The 19,485-nt window shown below is 47.2% G+C and overlaps 1 protein-coding gene across 2 annotated transcripts; it reads right to left on the bottom strand.

Annotated features, from left to right (window-relative positions):
• Positions 1–18: 18 nt before the first annotated feature.
• Positions 19–15,181, bottom strand: trub2 (TruB pseudouridine (psi) synthase family member 2). 2 transcript variants are annotated; one of them, XM_068012823.1, is made up of 9 exons: positions 15,114–15,181; positions 14,562–14,688; positions 14,065–14,196; positions 13,668–13,742; positions 12,264–12,325; positions 11,646–11,727; positions 9,883–9,955; positions 4,607–4,743; positions 19–711 (listed from the first exon to the last, which is right to left on the bottom strand). In XM_068012823.1, the coding sequence occupies exons 2-9, from the start codon at positions 14,677–14,679 to the stop codon at positions 398–400; spliced, it is 993 nt and encodes a 330-aa protein (XP_067868924.1). In that variant the 5' UTR covers positions 14,680–14,688; positions 15,114–15,181; the 3' UTR covers positions 19–397. The 2 variants fall into 2 exon arrangements, with proteins under 2 accessions (XP_067868924.1, XP_067868923.1); XM_068012822.1 differs by having other exon boundaries at positions 15,069–15,154.
• Positions 15,182–19,485: the final 4,304 nt, after the last annotated feature.

Raw genomic sequence — 19,485 nt, 5'->3', positions numbered from 1 at the left:
TTCTCCTTTAAAGACTGCTGGAGAAAAAATTATATCAGTTTATTTCAATGCTGGTCACCAATGAATACAATCACTGACTTTCCCTGGCTGTTGGTTTCAGACTGCCATCTGCAGGGTTTACTGGGGTAGAGCAATCTGTCTCACCCGCTCACTAATACCTTTACTTCTGTCGGTTTATTGCTTCAACACACGAGTTGAGATTTACACATCTAATATTTCAAAATAGTGATTGCTTTTTTAAAAATATTGTCTTGGCATATGGTTGCTTGTACACAAATCCTGCAGTTCCCATTTAAAATCAGCCTGATCGATTTCTCCTTCAGTAAACATACAGGAAGGAACAGTCAAATCCATATAACCACTGTGTAGAGAATGCAGCCTAGAAGAGGGCTCTATGTCAGGGCCCTGGATACTCTATCCTCCTCTCCAAGACCCTGTCTTTTACCCCAGGGGGTATGTCTTCCGCAGAGATGGCCACGTGCCTCCAGCTGTCCTCTCGGAGTTGGACTTCCACTTTAGACCGGCTGGCTCGGACTGCGGCCTGTATACTCTGCAAGTCCCATTGTGTCCTGATCAATGCATCCTCCAGTGTGAAAATCCCATCACGTGTGCGTCGCACATGGGTGCACACAGCTGATGACTTCAGCTCCAAACCCATCTCATGGACAACCTTTCGCAGGTACTGCTGGGTCTCGTGCAGGCACTGGATCTCTGGGAAAAAGAGTAACATTCATCACCATCAACTTATATGGATATCATGCTGTACATAAAATGCCCCAAAATGTTTCACAGGAGCATTATAAAGCAAAATTAGACAGCAAACCATATAAAACAATATCAGGGCAGATGATCAAAAGCTTGGTCAAGTAGATAGATTTTAAACAGTGTCTTAAAGGAGGAAAGAGAAGCAGAGACACGTAGGGAAGGTATTCCAGAACTTAGTGCATCTGCAGCTGAAAGCACAGCCACCATTGTTAGAACAATTCAGGGATGCTCAAGGGGCCAGAATTGGAGGAACGCAGATATCTCGGAGAGTTGTGCGGCTGGAGGAGATTAGAGATAGGGACGGGTGAGGCCATGGAGGGATTTGAAAACAATGAGAATTTTAAAATCGAGACATTACTCATCTGGGAGCCAGTGTAGGTTAGTGAGCTCAGGGTGACAGGACTTGGTGCGAGTAAGGGCACAGGTAGCACAGCTGAGATGACTTCAAGCTTAAAAGAGGGTAGAATGTGGGAGACCAACCAGGAGTGCACTGGAATAGTCAAGTCTAGCAATAACAAAGGCACAAATGAGGGCATCAGCAGATGAGCTGAGGCAGAAGTGGAATCAGGCGATGTTAGAGGAACAAAATGAGCTTGGAAGCTCATCTTGGGGTCAAAAATGACACCGAGATTGTGAACAGTCTGGTTTAGTCTCAGACTGTTGCCAGGGAGTGGGATGGATTTGGTAGCAAGGAACAGAGTTTGTGGCAGGGACGGAGACAACGACTTCAATCTTCCTTAGTTGTAGGAAAGTTCTGCACATCCAAGACTGGATGTTAGACAAGCAGTCTGACAATTGGGGGACAGCAGAGGAGTCGCGAGAGGAGGTAGTGAGGTAGAGCTGGTGTCATCAGCATACATGTGAAAACTAATAATAAACTACCAAGAGGCAGTATCTAGATGAGAAATAGAAGGAGACCAAGGATAGATCCTTGGGGGACACCAGAGGTAACGATGCAAGAGTGGGAAGAGAAACTATTGCAAGTGATAAAAACAAACTGCTGGAAATACTCAGCAGGTCAGGCAGCATCTGTGGAGAGAGAAACAGTTAATGTTTCAGGTCTGTGACCTTTCATCAGGTGTTCTGATCAGAGAGAAACTAGAGAAAGATGAGAGTTTAGGGCTAGGGCGGGTGGAAGCATTAGAGATAGTTTGACCCAGTTGGCTAGGGGAAGGAAGTGGCAGAGATAGTTGATTGGATGGTCTCTGTCTTAGTGACAAAGAAGTCCATGAGCTCCTCGCACTTATTGGCAATGAGGGTGGAGGAGACAGTTTTAAAAAATGGTTTACATTAGAGAAAAGTAGTCAGTGGTTATTTTTGAATTCGAGTATGATGCTGGAATAGGGAGAAATTTTAGTAGAATAGAGCAGGACCTGATGGTGTTTTATGTGGTTCAGTTAGATCTGGCGGTGGATGGCTAAACCAGTTGTCCGCCATATCCTTTCAAGTCTATGTCCCTTGGACTTAAGGGAACAGAGAAGACAGCCATACCAGGGGGAAATGATCAAGGTGGAAGAGAGTAATGGTTTTAGTGGGGACGAGGGTTTCAAATCTGGAGATTTGGGTGTGGTTGAGCATATTCATTGCTGCATTTCTTCAGCTAAGAGGGTCAAAGGCTAAACAGTTGGAATTCTGCAAGTGAATTGGGAGAGTTTTTCGCAGGGGGGTGGTGGGAAACACAGGAGATATGAGTTGGGAGGGGAAAGGGGTTGAGAGTAGATTGAAATAAAGTGATACAAGGAGTGATCAGAGGTGGCTTTAAGTGTGATTGATATGACAGAAGCAGTGAGGCCATGTGATATGGCAAGGTCGAGGGCATGATGGTGAATATGGATTGAGGCATTTACATGCAGCAAGTGATTAAGGGGGCAGTGAACTCCGGAGAAACATCATGATGAGTTGAGATGGGAGGTTGAAATCACCAAGGAGAAGAGGTTGTTCAGCACAGGCTGAGGGAGGAAAGTAATGAATATATGAGAGAACAGTTTTGACGTACTTGGATGGGTGGTAGAGAAGGATGATTGTGAATGTGAGGTGTAGAACAAGGTCAGATGCTCAAAGGAAGAAGTGCCATCGGGAGTAGGGGGTGAGGCCAAGGTGGGATTTGGTGATAAACACATTGCCAATGTGATGGTCTGGGCGGGGCAAACAGTGGAAGGTATAGCCAGGTGAGGAGGCTTCATTTAGGTGGAAGGTGTCATCACTCCTCAGCCAGGTTTCCGTTACAGCCACAATGTCGATGCAATCACCCACCAATAAGCTCATGGACGTCAATGGCCTAGTTCACAAGTGAATGGATATTCTGGAGGAAGATGCAGAGGAGCAGTGAAAGATGATTCACTGGCAGAGTCCGCTGGGCCAGCAGTGGGAGGAGTGGAGATTGACAAGATCAACCCCCAGCAGTCATGTTAGGCGGGTAGCTCAGGGAGAGTAGGATGGGGTAGTTGGGGTTGCTGCTAGTGAGGAGGCAGCAACAATTGTCTCAATGGGCCCTTCAGAGGATGATGTGATAGGCACAGAAGGAAGCTGTGGACTTATCCGAGAGTGAGTCAAGCCTGGGACACCTGCGGGAGAGCGGGAAAGTTGAGTACTGAACGGTTAGGGATTTGGGAGAGCAGAACACCTGGTAGGGGAGAAACATAAGGAGGCATGATGATAGGAGAGGGGTCTAGGAGGGGTGAAAAGAAAAAAGGAGAAAAAAATGGAAGTGATGGGCTCGGGTCCGGAGTGGCAGCCAAAATGCGCACACAAATGAACATGGAAACTCGAGTTACATAGGCCAGGATATATAGCAATTATAAGCAGCAAATAGCTAGGAGACAATAGAAGGGAGCTCAGAGTTAAAGTCAGAGGTCCCATGGTGGGATAACGTTGACGTACATGGGGTGGAGTCAGCATGGAGCATCAATGCCCTGTTGTAGAAGAGGCGAGGCCAAACACTTAGTCTATGCTGAGTTGAGGATCATAGAATGCTTAAAGCACAGAAGGAGGCCATTCGTCCTGTCATGTCCATGCCGGCTCTCTCTCCTGCCTTTTCCCCATAGCCCTGTAAGTTTCTTGCTCTTCAGATAATTAGCTAGTTCTCTTTTGAAGCCTTCTATTGAATCTGCCTCCACCACATTCTCAGGCAGTAAAGGTTTTCCTCGTGTTACCATTGCTTCTTTTGCCAGTCATCTAAAATTGGTGTCCTCTGGTTCTTGACCCTTCGGCCAATGGGAACAGTTTCTTCCTATCTACTCTGTTCCAGACCACTCATGATTTTGAACACCTCTATCAAATCTCCTCATAATCTCAAATACAAAAACAAAATAATGCAGATGCTGGAAATCTAAAATAAAAACAGAAAATGCTGGAAATACACAGCAGGTCAAAGCAGCATCTGTGGAGAGAAAAACAGGATGTGCTTTTTCTCCGTCTCTGTTGATTGAGACATCACTTTTTGATTTCTCCTAGTTTGTCCTGATTCTGCTCCTTTACATCCGGCCTCTGATCTCCTGGTGTGACACAGCCCTTTCGTACTCAGGGATTAGGTGGCACCGTATGCTAAGCTGATCACAGATGGGGATGGCAACAGATGGGACATAATTGGTCTGTGCTGCTGCCTTAGCGAATGGGTGAGGAGAGGATGGGCTCTGCGGTCAAATCGTATGTCGACATTCACCCATGAAGGTTGGGTATGGGACCTGTAATCCAAGAGCAGTCTGCGCATTCAGGGCAGGAAGGAAATGCTTCTGAGATTCAAACAACATGAAAAATAAACAGAGAGAGAAATGCAGGAGAGATGTCATGAGCCACCTCGGTCCCCTCACTCAGTGGAGTGTATCCAGTTGTACTGACGTACCCAGTGTGAAGCTTGGAGGGGAGAAGTGCACACATCGAATGGCAGTAATGAGCGGAGGGGATTTGTGCAACGGCCGTAACAGCCCCCGAGACGCAAGCTCATAAGCCTCCTGGCTTTTCAAGTCAACACCAGAATACCTGGAACAGGAAAAAGTTACTGCAGTTAGAGAGCAATCGTTAACGCAACCAACTCATTATACTGCACGGTCTGCATACACTGGCGCCCATTGCACACACTGGTGCGCACAACAGCATGCATTGCCACCTGCACCAGCACCCCGCAATAAACCCCAGCACACACTGGCGCCCACACCCATGAAACCATCGGCATGAACATGAGGGCGGCACAGTGGCGCAGTGGTTAGCACCGCAGCCTCACAGCTCCAGGGACCTGGGTTCGATTCTGGGTACTGCCTGTGTGGAGTTTGCAAGTTCTCCCTGTGTCTGCGTGGGTTTTCTCCGGGTGCTCCGGTTTCCTCCCACAAGCCAAAAGACTTGCAGGTTGGTAGGTAAATTGGCCATTATAAATTGTCACTAGTATAGGTAGGTGGTAGGGAAATACATGGGCAGGTGGGGATGTTTGGTAGGAATATGGGATTAGTGTAGGATTAGTATAAATGGGTGGTTGATGGTCGGCACAGACTCGGTGGGCCGAAGGGCCTGTTTCAGTGCTGTATCTCTAATCTAATCTAAACTCCAGCATATGCAGATGCCCAATACGGCATGCAATGCCACAACCCTAGCACACACTGGCACTTGCCCAGCATGCACCACCACAAACCCCAGTGCACACTAGCGCCCACACTGCCATGAATCCCAGTGCCCACTGGCAACCACTGCACATTGGCAGCCACACCTGACACACTGCCACTGACCCCAAAGCATATTGGCACCATCTCCAATGCACACTGCGACCCACATCTGACATGCACTGCCACCATCCCCAGTGCACACCGCCACTGACCCAGCACACACTGCCACCATGGCCTAAGCACGGTCAACAACTGGCACACATGACACTTCCACTGACCTCGAGTCTCTCATTGATGGGCTGGGATGCCTTCCACAAAACCAATTCTTGCATCTCCAGTCTCAGCCCCACCCTTTAGTTCATCTGCTGACAATGAACTTCTCCCAATAAGCAGGGGCCACAGCTTTACACCCTGTGCTGCATCAGCTGGTGTCAGCCAGGCAGTGGCAGGGAGATACACCTGGACTCAGTGCCCCTGAATAACTGCGGGGGAAGAAATAAACCAGGATCCCAAACCAAGGACCTGACACTACACGCCCCACAACAAGTGCTCTCCCCACCTCCTGCTTCATTCAGAATGGTACCATGGGTAAGGGACTTCAGTTATGTGGAATCATGGAATTACAGCACAAGGCCATTTGGCTTATCGTGTCTCTGCCGACTCTCTGCAACAGCAATTCACCTAGTCCCACTTCCCCGCTTTTTCCTCGCAGCCTACAACTTTTTTCTTTTTAGATAGATAATTATCCAATTCTCTTTTGAAGGCCTAAATTGAATCTGCCTCCACCATACTCAGGCCATGCATTCCAGATCCTAACCACTCCGAGTAAAAAAGCTTTTCCTCAGAAGCCATTGCTTCTTTTGCCAATCACTGTCCTCTGGTTCTCGACCCTTCCGCCAATGGGAACACTTTCTCCCCATTTACTCTGTTCAGTCCCCTATGATTTTATCAAATTTCTCTCAACCTTCTCTTCCCTAAAGAGAACAGCCCCAACTTCTCCAATCTATCCATGTAACATCCCTCATCCCTGGAACATTTCTCAAATCTTCTCTGCACCCTCTTGAATGCCTTCACATCCTTCATAAGTATGGTGCCCAGAATTGGACAATACTCCAGTTGAGGTCAAACCAGTGTTTTATACAGGTTCATCATAACTTCCTTGCTTTTGTACTCAATGCTTCTATTTATAAAGCCCAGGATCTCATGCCTTTTTAACCACTTTCTCAACCTGCCCTGCCACCTTCAATGATTTGTGCACATATACTCACTCCCAGGTCCCTCTTTAGAATTATATCCTTTAATTTATATTTCCTTTTCTCATTCTTCCTAAAAAAGTGCATTACTTCACATTTTTCATTAAATTTCATTGGCCACCTGTCCGGCCGTTCCGAATTTTGTCTCATCTGCAAATTTTGAAACTCAGCCCTGTACACCCAAGTCTAGGTCCTTAACATATATCAAGAAAAGCAGGGGTCCTAACACCGAGCCCGAGGGAACCTCACTATCGCTGCAGTCCAAAAACTGTTCACAATGACTCTCTGTTTCCTGTCACTCAGCCAACGTCATATCCATGCTGCCACTTTCCCTTTTATTCCACGGGCTCTATCTTTGCCTGTTATGTTGGTGTTTATCAAATGCCTTTGGAAGTCCATGTACACCACACCAACCGCATTACCCTCATCAAAAAAATTCAATCAAGTTAGCTGAGCACGATTGGCCCTTAACAGATCTATGTCTATAAAAGACTTTTGGATTCCCTTTTATGTTGGTTGCCAGTCCCTTCTCATACTCTGTCTCTTTTTTTCACTTCCCCCTTTGAACTTTCTATATTCAGGTTGGTTCTCAATTGTATTATGCACCTGACATCTGTCAGATGCACCCTTTTTCTGCTTCATCTTACTCTCTATTAGAGCTCTGGCTTTGGGTGCCCTATTTATTCCTCTTGTGGGACTGTATCCAAACTATCTCCTCTTTGAAGGCAGCCCATTATTCTGTTACAGTTTTGTCTGCCAATCTTTGATTCCATTTTACCTGGGCAGATCCGTTCTCACCCCACTAAAGTTGGCCCTCCCCCAATTAATTATTTTTATTCTGGATTGCTTCTTGTCCTTTTCCATAGCCAACCTAAACCTTATAATGCTATGATCACTGTCCCCTAAATGTTCCCTGACTGACACTTGACCCATCTCATTTCCCAGAACCAGATCCAGCAATGCCTCCTTTCCATTGGGCCACAGGCATACTGATCTAGAGACTTCACACACACTTCAGAAACACTTGGCCCTTTACACTATTACTATCCCCGACTATATTAGGGTCATTAAAGTCCCTCATTATAACTACTTTATAATTCTTGTACCTTTCTGTAATTTTATTGGAAATTTATTCCTCTATATCTTTCCCACTAGTTGGTGGCCTACAGAATACAGCTAATAGTATAATAATACTTCTATTGTTTCTTAGCTCGAACCAAATAGATTCTGTCCTTGACCCCTCTCGGACATCCCCTCTCTCCAGCACTGTAATGTTTTCAACACAGCTACCCCTCCTCCTTTCTTCCCTTCCCTATCTTTCATGAATACGTCGTTATCCAGAAATATTCAGTCCCCAGTCCTGCCCGTTTTGAGCCAGATCTCCATTGCCACATTTCCACGTGGCTACCTGCGCCTGCAGCTCACCAACCTTATTTACCACATTCCATGCCTTCACATACATGTACTGTAAATCTAATTTAGACCTTATTACATTCCCATCTCCTACTCTAGTGCTATCTGTTTCTCCCAATTCTCGTGCATCTTGTTTATCCTCTCGAAAATTACCCCCCGTTTCCCATCCCCCTGCCAAGTTAGTTTAAACCCTCCCCAAAAGCAGTAGCAAATCGCCCAGCAAGGACATTTGTCGCAGCTCTGTTCAGGTGCAACCCGTCCAGCCTGTACAGGGCCCATCTCCCCCAGAACTGGTCTCAACGTCCCAGGAATCTAAAGTCCTCCCCTCTTGCACCATCTCTCCAGCCACACATTCATCTGCTCTATCCTTCTACTTCTGTACTCACTAGTGCCTGGTACCAGGAGAAATCCAGAGATTACGGCCTTTGACATGCTGCTTGCTAGTTTCCTTCCTAGCTCCCTAAACTCTGCCTGCAGGAACTCATCCTTCCTTTTCTAGGTCATTGGTACCAACATGGACCACGACCGTTGGTTGTTCACCACCACCTCCCCAAAATGTTCTGTAGCCACTCTGACATCCTGGACCCTGGCACTAGGGAGGCAACATACCATCCTGGATTCATGTGTTTCTGTGGCTGCAAACATGTCTGTTCCCCTAATTAATCAAATCGCCTATCACTATTGCTTTTCCAATCTTCCTTCTACCACCCGCCACCTCCCCCACCCCACTCCCACTATTGCTTTTCCAATCTTCCTTCTACCACCTGCCTTTCACCAGCACCCCCCCACCCCACCGCCTCTGTACAGCTGAGCCGGCCGTGATGACTAGACTTTGGCTGCACTCCCTACAGGAGCCATTACTTTCACCAACTTTCAAAACAGAATACTGGTTGGAGAGTGAGATGAACTTAGGGGATTCCTGCAATTTGTTTGGTCCTCCTTGACCACCTGGCGGTCACCTCTCTGCCTCCGTACCCTGAAGCTGCAGGGTGACCACATCTATAAACGTGTTATCCACAAAACTCTCAGCCTCATTGAGACAGTGCAGTGATGTCAGTTGCTCCTCAGGCTCCGAAACCAGGAGCTTGAGCTGCTGCAGCTGACAACATTCCCTACACATGTGGTTGTCTAGGACACGAGAAGTATCCTGGAGTTCCCACATGGAAGAGGACGTGCACTCCATGAGACTGAGGTGCCCTGCCCATGCTTCTATTTATTAGACTATTAAACTTAAGACCATAAAGACTCACCAGTTGGCTGCTTCTTGTGCGAACGTCACTTTATTTTATAGGGATGTTAACTGAAATGTTTTTACTTAATTCCTACTTTCTAAATACCTCAGATTTCAATTTGCTCCAGAGACTGAAGAAACTTAGAGCAGAGAAGGTGAATGAAAAATCTAATGTTCTAAATTATAAAGGGTTTTGATAGAGGAGAAACTGTTTCCACTGACAGGAAGGTAACTAGTAGACAGAGGACACAGACTGAAGGTAATTGACAAAATATTCAGCAGGAAGATGAGAATTTTTTGATGCAGTGAGTTGTGATTGGGAATGCAACGCCTGAAATGGCAACGGAAGATGATCAAAAAGTAACTTTCAAAAGGGAATTGGATAAATACTTGAAAAGGAGAAATAAGCAGGGCTATGAGGAAAGAGAAGGGGTTCGGGACGAATAGGATAGTTCCTTCAAAGAGCCAGCGCAGGCACAATTGGTCAAATGACCTCCTTCTGTGCTGCATTATTCTATGATTTCCACTGCTATGCTCAATGACCTTTTAGAACTTTCCTCACTGTGGTAAGATACACCATTTGGGTTTCCCTCCCTTGCTCCCTCTGCACTCTGGTTCACATACATACGTTAACATGGCTCTCTGGTGGCTGCCCTGGATCACAGCAATGATGCGCTCCACCCTGTCCAATGTGATGTGATCTGTAACATAACAATTAGAGTCTCAGTATAGACCAAAACTGAGGCTCCCACAGGGAGCAGCAGGGCCTCCACCAACCATCCCAATCACTCCCCTGAGGAACAGCCCCCAAAGGTTCAGCAGGTGGGAGGGGGCACACATCCCACCTGATGTGGTGAGCTACACAGGCCAGAAGAGCACTGGCTTTGGGCTGTGCTGGTCACCCTTAGCTGAGACAGGAGCTGGATAGCTGTAAGTGGCTGCAGTGCCCCTGTCTAGGGGAGGGTTTCCAGTATTCACCACTGTTCCACTGCTGTGTGAGGGCAGGATCAGGTCAGGTAATGCCACCCACAGTTTAACAGCTGGCTGACACTTGGTGAGGTTGCACAGGCAGTGGCTGTACCCCATCATGTATTAGAGCCTTTAGATGGGATCATTCAGGAAACAGGATTTCAGACCTGACTTCACAGTAACAAATGCAATGTTACAATAGATCTGGAATTAATTCCTCAACGGAGGGCTCCTCACTGTGGCTAGAGAACCACCACCAACATGACGGGCTACAAAAAAATCAATTAAATCCAGACAAGGGACAGCATACCAACTGAGATCATTCAAACACCAAATGAGGAACACACACTTAAATGGATGGGAAGGCAAGGTGAATTTCAGGCACAGAGAACTGACTTGAGGCTGTCCAAGAAAACAGGGCAATGGGTCATGTTTCTGAAGAGGGAAAAGATTGAGGGAAATGCTGAGAGGATGGGTAGATGGAATTATGAGCTGTGATAAGGGTCATGAAAATGTGCAAGGTCAAACGATGATATTTTTAATCCACTGGCTGGAAACCTGATTAAACCGGTGGAAACGAACCACTCAAGCCTTGCAAGCTTCAAACTCTGCCTGCTGACCATGAGCACTGAGGCATATTCCCTGCTGCAGACTGTAGTGATCAGTGGTTTAATTGATTTGTGTTTGATTGTATTAGTCTGTCCACCGATTGATACTCATTGTGCTTAATAACTTAAGCCTGATGGGGGGAGATATTGTGGTGAGAAAACTTTCTACAAAGAACAGACAGGAATCTCCTTTAGCTACACATTACAGGACTTTCTGGAAAGTAAAGATCTCTCTCGAAGGAATTCAGCCACATTGCTGTCTCCCGGAGAACCACTGAATCAGCGTCCACTTCTTCAAACCAGAAGCTTCAGGGCCACTGAATTCAGCCTGAAGGCAGCCGAGTCACCAACCTCCACAGACTGTATACCCCTTTTATTTCTCTGGACTCTAAGTCAACCAATCTATCCTTCCCCACTCTATGCTAAGTGAGTGAGTGAAAGTTTGAGTGCGTTTTTATTATTTTTACTTAGATTGGTTTAAGTACAATAAAGTTAACCTCTTTGTTAAACTTAAGAAAACCTGTCCAATTGGCTCTTTTTTATAATTACAATGTGTAAACAGTTAAACACTCACTGAATTGGCAAGTATATCCGCTTAAAAAAATCAATACGTTGTGGTCAAACAAGGAGAGGGAAAGAGGGGAGCCCTTCGATCTGCTCGTTGAAGTCCTTCTGCTCATTATTCCAGAGTTGGGGCATCAGGTTTACGAGCCCTAACCTTCACCCATTGGCCTGACTGCTCAATGTTTATAGATGTATATGGAAACCCGTGACACTCAGTCCTGCTGAGCTGCCCCAGCTCTCCCATCCTTACCGTAAGTTGTTCTCTCGATTAACCTGCCTGTGTCGGAAAAGTCTTCGGTTGCCATTCCAAAGCTGCCTTTTACAGTGTATTCCTGAGAAACCGGATCAAAAAAAAAAAAAGCTGAATAATGACTGTCACCATCCAACAGGTTCAGACAGACATCGATAGAGGCTTAGTAAGCAAAAGCCACACAGAAATACAGGTGCCCTCAGCATCTATGGGCTGAATATGATGGAAGAAATCAGCCAGAGTTCCTGCTCCCGATTGCCACGCAGGGAGCTTTGGCAGGGTCAGGGCTCCGTGCGATGAGCCCCATGGTACTCCCCTCCGGCACCGTGCACGCCCTTAGCACTGCCCCTCCAACAGCACCATGCTCCCTCAGTATTGACCCTCCGACAGCACTGCACTCACTCAGTACTGCTCTGGAGTGTCAGCCTGGTTTGTAGGTTCAAGGCTCTGGAGTGGGGCTTGAACCCGTGACCTAATGACTTGAGTCTCTAATCAGTCAAGCTAAAAGTAGACAGTAGCTAATGTAAAGTGTTATCTGTTGTGAAGGAGTGGGGCAGGCTGCAGGATGTGTATGGGGCAGGGTAAAGTCTGTTCTCACACAGCCCTGAGCAGCATTACCTTGGTCAGGTGAGAGTTGTAGAGATGAGTTAGCTGCTGGTTTCCTTTCCCAACCCCAAGCACTGTGGAAATAAAACAGTTCACAGTCTGTTAGAAACTCAGCTCTAGCTTACAAGGCCGTTCCACACTGGAGGCAGCACCTCAGGGGGGTCTAAATTGTACAGTTGCAATGATTACAATAGCACAGAATAGTGGGAGCTCTGTAGCACTAGTGGAGGCTACAGGGCTGTCCCTGGAGAGATGGACTATTTACCAACCTATATTAAAATGCCACTTTCACAATGCACAGATTCAGGTGACCATTCAGCCCATCTGCCTCACCCTTCCATCAAACTCTCAATCACCCAACACAGTACCCAATGGCCTTTTGTATGACCCTGGAGTTTCTGCTCCCACTCCCCTCCCGGGAGCCCATTGCAGGTTCAACCACTGTCTGTGTGAAGGAGGGCTCTCTCTCATTGCCTTTGATCAGTAGAACCAATGACTCTTATTCTGTAAACAACAAAATCCCATAGCTGCTACAATACAGCTTAACTAAAATCGAGACATGCTGGAAACACTCGACAGGTCAGGCAGCCCCTCTATGGCTAGAGGAAGGTATAGTTAATGCTTCAGATCAATGACTGCTCATCAGAACCAGACCTGAAACATTAACCGTACGGTTCTCTCTGCGCACACACTGGCTGACCTATCAAATCTTCCTATCGTCATCGAACATGTACTCAGGATGAACCTGCTCAATTCCAATTAGTGTGTTAAATAACATGTTTAAAGGTGATTAAAGGATTTGATAGCATAGATAGACAAGGGGGAAATAACCCTAAAATTAGAAATAAAAACAGGAAATGCCAGAAATACTCAGGTTTGGCAGCATCTGAGAGAGAGAAACAGTTAACCTTTCAGGTCGATGACCTTTCATCAGAGCCGGCATTCAGGGGTGTTGTCAAGAAACACTTCTTCACACAAAGGGTAGTGAGGTATGCAGGTTTTCCCAGTGACTCAGTGGGCACAGGCAAAGTCTGGTGTAGTATTGAGTCATTTAATGCCCAGGGAACTGTACTCATCTGGAATCAGCACTGGTCATGTAGAAGAGATACACATGCAGGGCAAGGAATTTATCAACTTCATATCCAGGAATGGTCTAAACCCTGTCAGAATGTTTCACAAACTACAGTCCACTTTCATTCAAATCATCTTATCAGCCACAGGTTTCAGGATTAAATTTCCACTTTGCAGTGTTGTTAAATTTCTTCATTCATGTAATTGGATAACTGAAATTTTTAGCTTAGAAAGTACTGAATTATCAGTAGTTAGTACATTATTCTTTCACTCTGTTGGTTTCAAACACCTATAAAAAGGAAGCTTAGAACAAAATAGAGAGCCAGTGCCGCTCCATACACTTACCAAGGACGCCAGACGATCGCAAATCCAGGCGATGACCAGCCCCCACCTTCAGATCAACAAATTTAGGGCCTTTAACTAGAACAGAGCAATTAACAGTTAATACTCACCAGCATTAAATACTGCAATAGTGCAAACGCCAACATTAAATACTACAATAGTACAAACCCCAGCATTAAACACTGCAATCGTGCATAGACACTCCACCCTAACATTAAATGTTGCAAAACTACAAACCCCAGCATTCAATACTGCAGGTTATACTTCATCCCAGCATTAAGTACTACGAGACTGCAGGGTGCATTCAATTCAACCTCCACGGCTTCTACCTCTGCCCTTCATTGAAAGCATGTCAGGTCCATTGCAAGCTGCGTTCAATGCCCTTACCTGTGCCCCTTACCTTGTGGGTGATCAGCCAGCACAGGGAGCTGGGTCACAGTCAGACTGATTTCGTTCCCCTTCTCGCCCTCACTGAAGCTTGGCAAAAACCGGATTTGCTGCCGAATAACTGGCTGCTCTGATGAATTGAGATCTGCCACAGGGTTAGAGGACACATGGTTAGTGAGAGTTCACATCACTGTCCACGCTGGTTACATTAATATTTCAAAATCCTGAAAAATGTTCTATACCAGCTAAGGGGGAGAACGGCAGTGTTGGGGTTAGCAGCCAGGAGTAAGGGTCAGTGTCATGGGTCATCGGCGGGGATAAGAGTCAGTGTCAGGGGTCATCGGCAGGGTTAAGAGTCAGTGTCAGGGGTCACCAGCCGAGTTCTTGGGGGGGGGGGGGGGGGGGGTGGGAAGGTCAGTGCCAGGGGCCCACTGGCCAGAGGGTCAGCGTGTCTGCATCTATCTCTCTGTCCACCCCCTCACTGCCCAACAGTAAATGTGACAGCCGCACCTTTCAGCAGTTTGGTTTCCACAGTGTCTCGGAGCCGCTTCCAATGAATTCCCGGTGGTTTATAAACTGCGAAGAGGCCATGTAATGTCTGACACAGTGACTGTGTGCGTCTCGCCATCCTGTCCCTCTGCAAACACAACACAAGGTCACATCTCCCCACACTGGAGGGTACACGGAGCAAACACAGACTCAACACACAAAGAATAGTAAGTGAACCCTCCCCACCCAGTCTCAGTACCCACTGGAGCCCAGTAACTGGACACCTCCCTCCCCACCCAGTCTCAGTACCCACTGGAGCCCAGTAACTGGACACCTCCCTCCCCACCCAGTCTCAGTACCCACTGGAGCCCAGTAACTGGACACCTCCCTCCCCACTCAGACATTTCACCCACCCGGCCATCCCTCTCCTCCTCCTCCTCCTCCTCCTCCTCCTCCCAGCGTCCAGACATTTCCCCTCTCACAACTCCTGCCTCAACACCCCCCACGAAAGCTGTGCGCTCCTCTGACCTGTCGCTCCCCGCCGTGTCCACCTCGATCATCCGAGCTCCTCACCTGATAACACGGCTTCGCCAAGGGCCTTTGTCAGTCCCAGCTGCGGCTGCGCGAGGTCAGCCTCGTCCATCTCTGCGCTGATTGGCGGGTGTAAGCCCACCTCCCCTGCTGATTGGTGCCTGCTCCTGTCAATCTCGAGCTGGCCGGAGGTGATGTCAGTGCGTTTCTCTGGTAACAGAGCAGCTTCAAAGCCAGTGTGGAGCAAAGCTGCTCAAAGACCCACTTTCAAACTTCCTGGCTCCAATCTTATTGTCCCGGAATTCCTCCACCACTACCCATCCCATTACATTGGGAATGGGGATTTATTAATTCATGGGGTGTGAGCATCACTGGTTAGGCCAGCATTTAATGCCCTTGAGAAGGTGGGGATCTGCCTTCTTGAACCACTGCAGTCCATATGGGGTAGGTACACCCACAGTGCTGTTCGGAAGGGAGTTCCCAGGACTTTGTCCCAGCGACAGTGAAGGAACGGCGACAGAGTTCCAAGTCAGGATGGTGTGTGACTTGGAGGGGAACTTGCCGGTGATGTTGTTCCCATGCATCTGCTGCCCTTGTCCTTCTAGTTGGTAGAGGTCGTGGGTTTGGAAGGTGCTGTCTAAGGAGCCTTGGTGTGTTGCTGCAGTGCATCTTGTAGATGGTACACACTGCTGCCACTGTGCGTCGGTGGCTGAGGGAGTGAATGTTTGTGGGTGGGGTGCCAATCAATCAATCAATCAGTTGCACCCATCCAGGCAACTGGTGAGTATTCCATCACACTCCTGACTGACTTGTGCCTTTAGGTGGTGGACAGGCTTTGGAGAGGCAGGAGGTGAGTTGCTCATCGCAGAATTCCCAGCCTCTGACCTGCTCTTGTAGCCACAGCATTTATCACAGATTTGTTACAGTGCAGAAGGAGGCCATTTGGCCCATCGTGTCCACACTGGCTCTCTGAAAGAGCAATTCCCTCAGTTCCATTCTTACATCTTCTCCCCGTAACTCTGCACATTCTTCCTTTTCATATAACTGTCTAATTCCCTTTTGAATGCTTCAATTGAACCTGCCTCCACCACGTTCTCAGGCAGCGCATTCCAGACCTTAACCACTCACTGCGTGAAAAAGTTTTTCCTCATGTCACCTTTGCTTCTCTTACCAAATACTTTAAATCTGTGCCCTCTCATTCTTGATCCTTTCACGAGTGGGAACAGTTTATCTCTATTAACTCTGTCCAGACCTCTCATGATTTTGAATACCTCTATCAAATCCCCTCTCAGCGTTCTCTTCAAGGAAAACAGTCCTAACTTCTCCAATCTATCTTCATAACTGAAATTCCTCACCTCTGGAACCATTCTCGTGAATCTTTTCTGCACTCTCTCCAATGCCCTCACATCTCTCCTAAAGTGGATTCCAGCTGAGGCTTGTTACAACCAGGTGAGCAAGATGCCTAGGGGGGGTCTCTTGCTGTCTTCACCTGGTCTTATTGTAACAGGGTTTAATTTTAAACACATTGTGAGCAGAAACAGGCTATCTTTGGTTTAAAGCAAAAAGGTGAAATTTATTAAACCTTAAACGTAACTCTAATACGGTTCACGCCTGCGGATATACGACACGCTCACGCTAGCATGCACATGCGATATAAACATGCAAGATAGGGACAGAAAAGAGTAGAAGAGATAGGTAGAACAGTTTGAGGCAATATCCTGTTACTGTTTCTCGAGCTCGCTGTAGTTCTTGACTGAAGTTATATTCTTGCATTTCGTTGGGGCCCAGTAATCTTCTTAAAACTTTGTTCACGTGGCAAACCTTTCTCTCTTTGCGTTTCACGTGTCTTCAATGGTTTCAGTTCCCTCTGAGATAGGCAGGAGATGTTCTTAGTTCCAGGAGAGCACACAGCGTTCTGCCTGGCAATTCCTTTGTTTGGGAGTTCAAATTCAAAAAGCTCCCCGGGTGCTCAGCATGTGACTAGTTCCTTATATGGAACAGTCTCTTCACATCCCTTGTTGGAGGCTCAAATTTCTCTGCCCCAGCCAGCTAGCCATGTGACTAAAACTAGTCTGACCACTTCTGTGTATTGGAAAGCCACTGCAGAGTCTCCATTGTTTCAACATTATCTGTTACCATGGAAATGTTTTTCCAGCCGGGGCTTGCAATTTTGAGTTTTAATGTTCATGTGGTGAAATAATGTGTGCCTCAGTTTTGGCAGGTAGGGGTTTGCCTGACAGGCTGAACTAGTGTCTTATAAAATTTCAACAAAACTTCCTTGCTCTTGTAATCTATGCCCCTATTAATAAAGCCCAGGATACTGTGTGCTTTATTAACCGCTCTCTCAACCTGTCCTGCCACCTTCAATGAGTTATGCACATGTACACCTAGGTCCCTCTGTTCCTGCATCCCCTGTAGAATTGTACCCTTTATTTTATATTGTCTGTCCATGTTCTTCTACCAAAATGAATCACTTCACAATTCTCTGCAACCTGTCTGTCCACTCCACCAACTTGTCTATGTCCTTTTGAAGTTCTACACTATGTGGCTATTTATGTGGCTGGTCCAGTTCAGTTTCTGGTCAATGGTAACCCCCAGGAAGTTGATGATGGGGGAATTCACAATGGTAATGCCATTGAACGTCACAGGGAGATGGTTAGATTTTCTCTTGTTTGAGATGGTCATTGCCTGGCATTTGTGTGGCACAAATGTTATTTACTACTTAGCAGCCCAAGGCTGGATGTTGTCCAGGTCTTGCTGCAAATGGATACGAGCTACTTCAGTAGCTGAGGAGTTGCAAATGATGCTGAACATTGTGCAGTCATCAGCGAACATCCCCACTTCTGACCTTATGATGGAGGGAAGGTCATTGATGAAACAGCTGAAGATGGTTGGGCCTAGGACGCTACTCTGAGGAACTCCTGCAGTGATGTCATGGGACCGAGATGATTGACCTCCGACAACCACAACCATCTTCCTTTGTGCTAGGTATGACTCCAACCAGCAGAGAGTTTTCCCCCGATTCCCATTGATTCCAGTTTTGCTAGGGCCAAATTGATACCAAACTTGATCAAATGATGCCTTGATGTCAAGGGCAGTCATTCTCACCTCATCTCGAGTTCAGCTCTTTTGTCCATATTTGGACCAAGGCTGTAATGAGGTCAGGAGCTGAGTGGCCCTGGCAGAACCCAAACTGAGTGTCACTGAGCAGGTTATTGCTGAGCAAGTGCCGCTTGATAGCACTGTCAATGACACCTTCCATCACGGGGCTGTGGATGGGGCTTCATTCCAATACATGTGTCCCAGTGCCTTCCCATCGCCATCTGCAGATCTATCCCTGGAGAGAGAGAGGGGAATTACCTAATTTTGGTAGTTTTGGTGCTGGTGGAGGCTCTGATTCAAGGACATCGAGGCTGACAAGCTACAATGAAGGGAAAGAGACCTGTTGTTGGAGGCCCCTCTTCTCAAAGCAGTGCCCTGGTGGAATCAGTGTAATAAATGAATGCCTGATGGCTCTTCAAAAAAACTACCCCAATCACAGCACAGCATGATTTATATGGAACTGAAAGAAGACTTTGCAGAGGGTTTGAGCACCAGTAAGCTCTGATTGACCACAGCTGACAAGGTGCCAGCTATCACTTCTGCAGGCTCCGGCACATCTACTTGCCCGCCTGCCTCCTCAGGGTCTGGGTCAGCAGAGACAATCGTACCACCTGCTACAGCGCACCTGTGGCCAGCATACAGCAGACGGCAGGTGCAGACAGAGTGTATGCTCTGAAACTGTGTGGCGCCTCCTTGCAGGCAGTACTGGCCACGGGTACCAAGCTGTGGAGAGGCTTATGCTGCAACAGCGGCGCCCAGCAACCTTCAGAGGAGGCCGGCGCAGAGCTGCTCAGTCACTTTGCCCATAGCCCACACCCACAGGGGCCCCTTTCCCTTCATTGTGGCTTTTCAGTCTTCATCTTCTGCCCTGTCAGCTTTGCCTGCTGACAGATTATTGTGCCCTTTGTCATTTTCCAAAGGCTTTCAGGATTTTTCTCCCACTATTGTCACACTGCCCTTTAATTGCCCCCATCTCTTTAAATGTAATTGATACACAATTTTCTCAGTCACTACCAGTATTCTCTGTAGGCCCGTGCTATGTGTAACTTGCGTTGACTGCGTTGAGGCATGAAGGGGTGGTAACGGGCAAGGGCAGTGCCACATGGAGACACGATGGAGGAAGATGCTGGGGGTGACCACAAGGAACACCACAGTTGAGGAGATGTTGCAAAAGTGAGCTAAAAATGCCCAGAGGTGTCTTTGAAATAGGGTAATGGGGCTGAGCAACACAGGACGTCCGTGCCGAGAATAATGGGTACTCCAGGTGGAGTCTCCTGTGGGGGAAAAAGGATCTTTCACACTCAGCAACTAG

Source organism: Heterodontus francisci, chromosome 32 (genome assembly GCF_036365525.1).
Source record: "Heterodontus francisci isolate sHetFra1 chromosome 32, sHetFra1.hap1, whole genome shotgun sequence".
Lineage (NCBI taxonomy): Eukaryota > Metazoa > Chordata > Chondrichthyes > Heterodontiformes > Heterodontidae > Heterodontus > Heterodontus francisci.
This window is presented reverse-complemented; position numbering and strand designations above follow the sequence as displayed.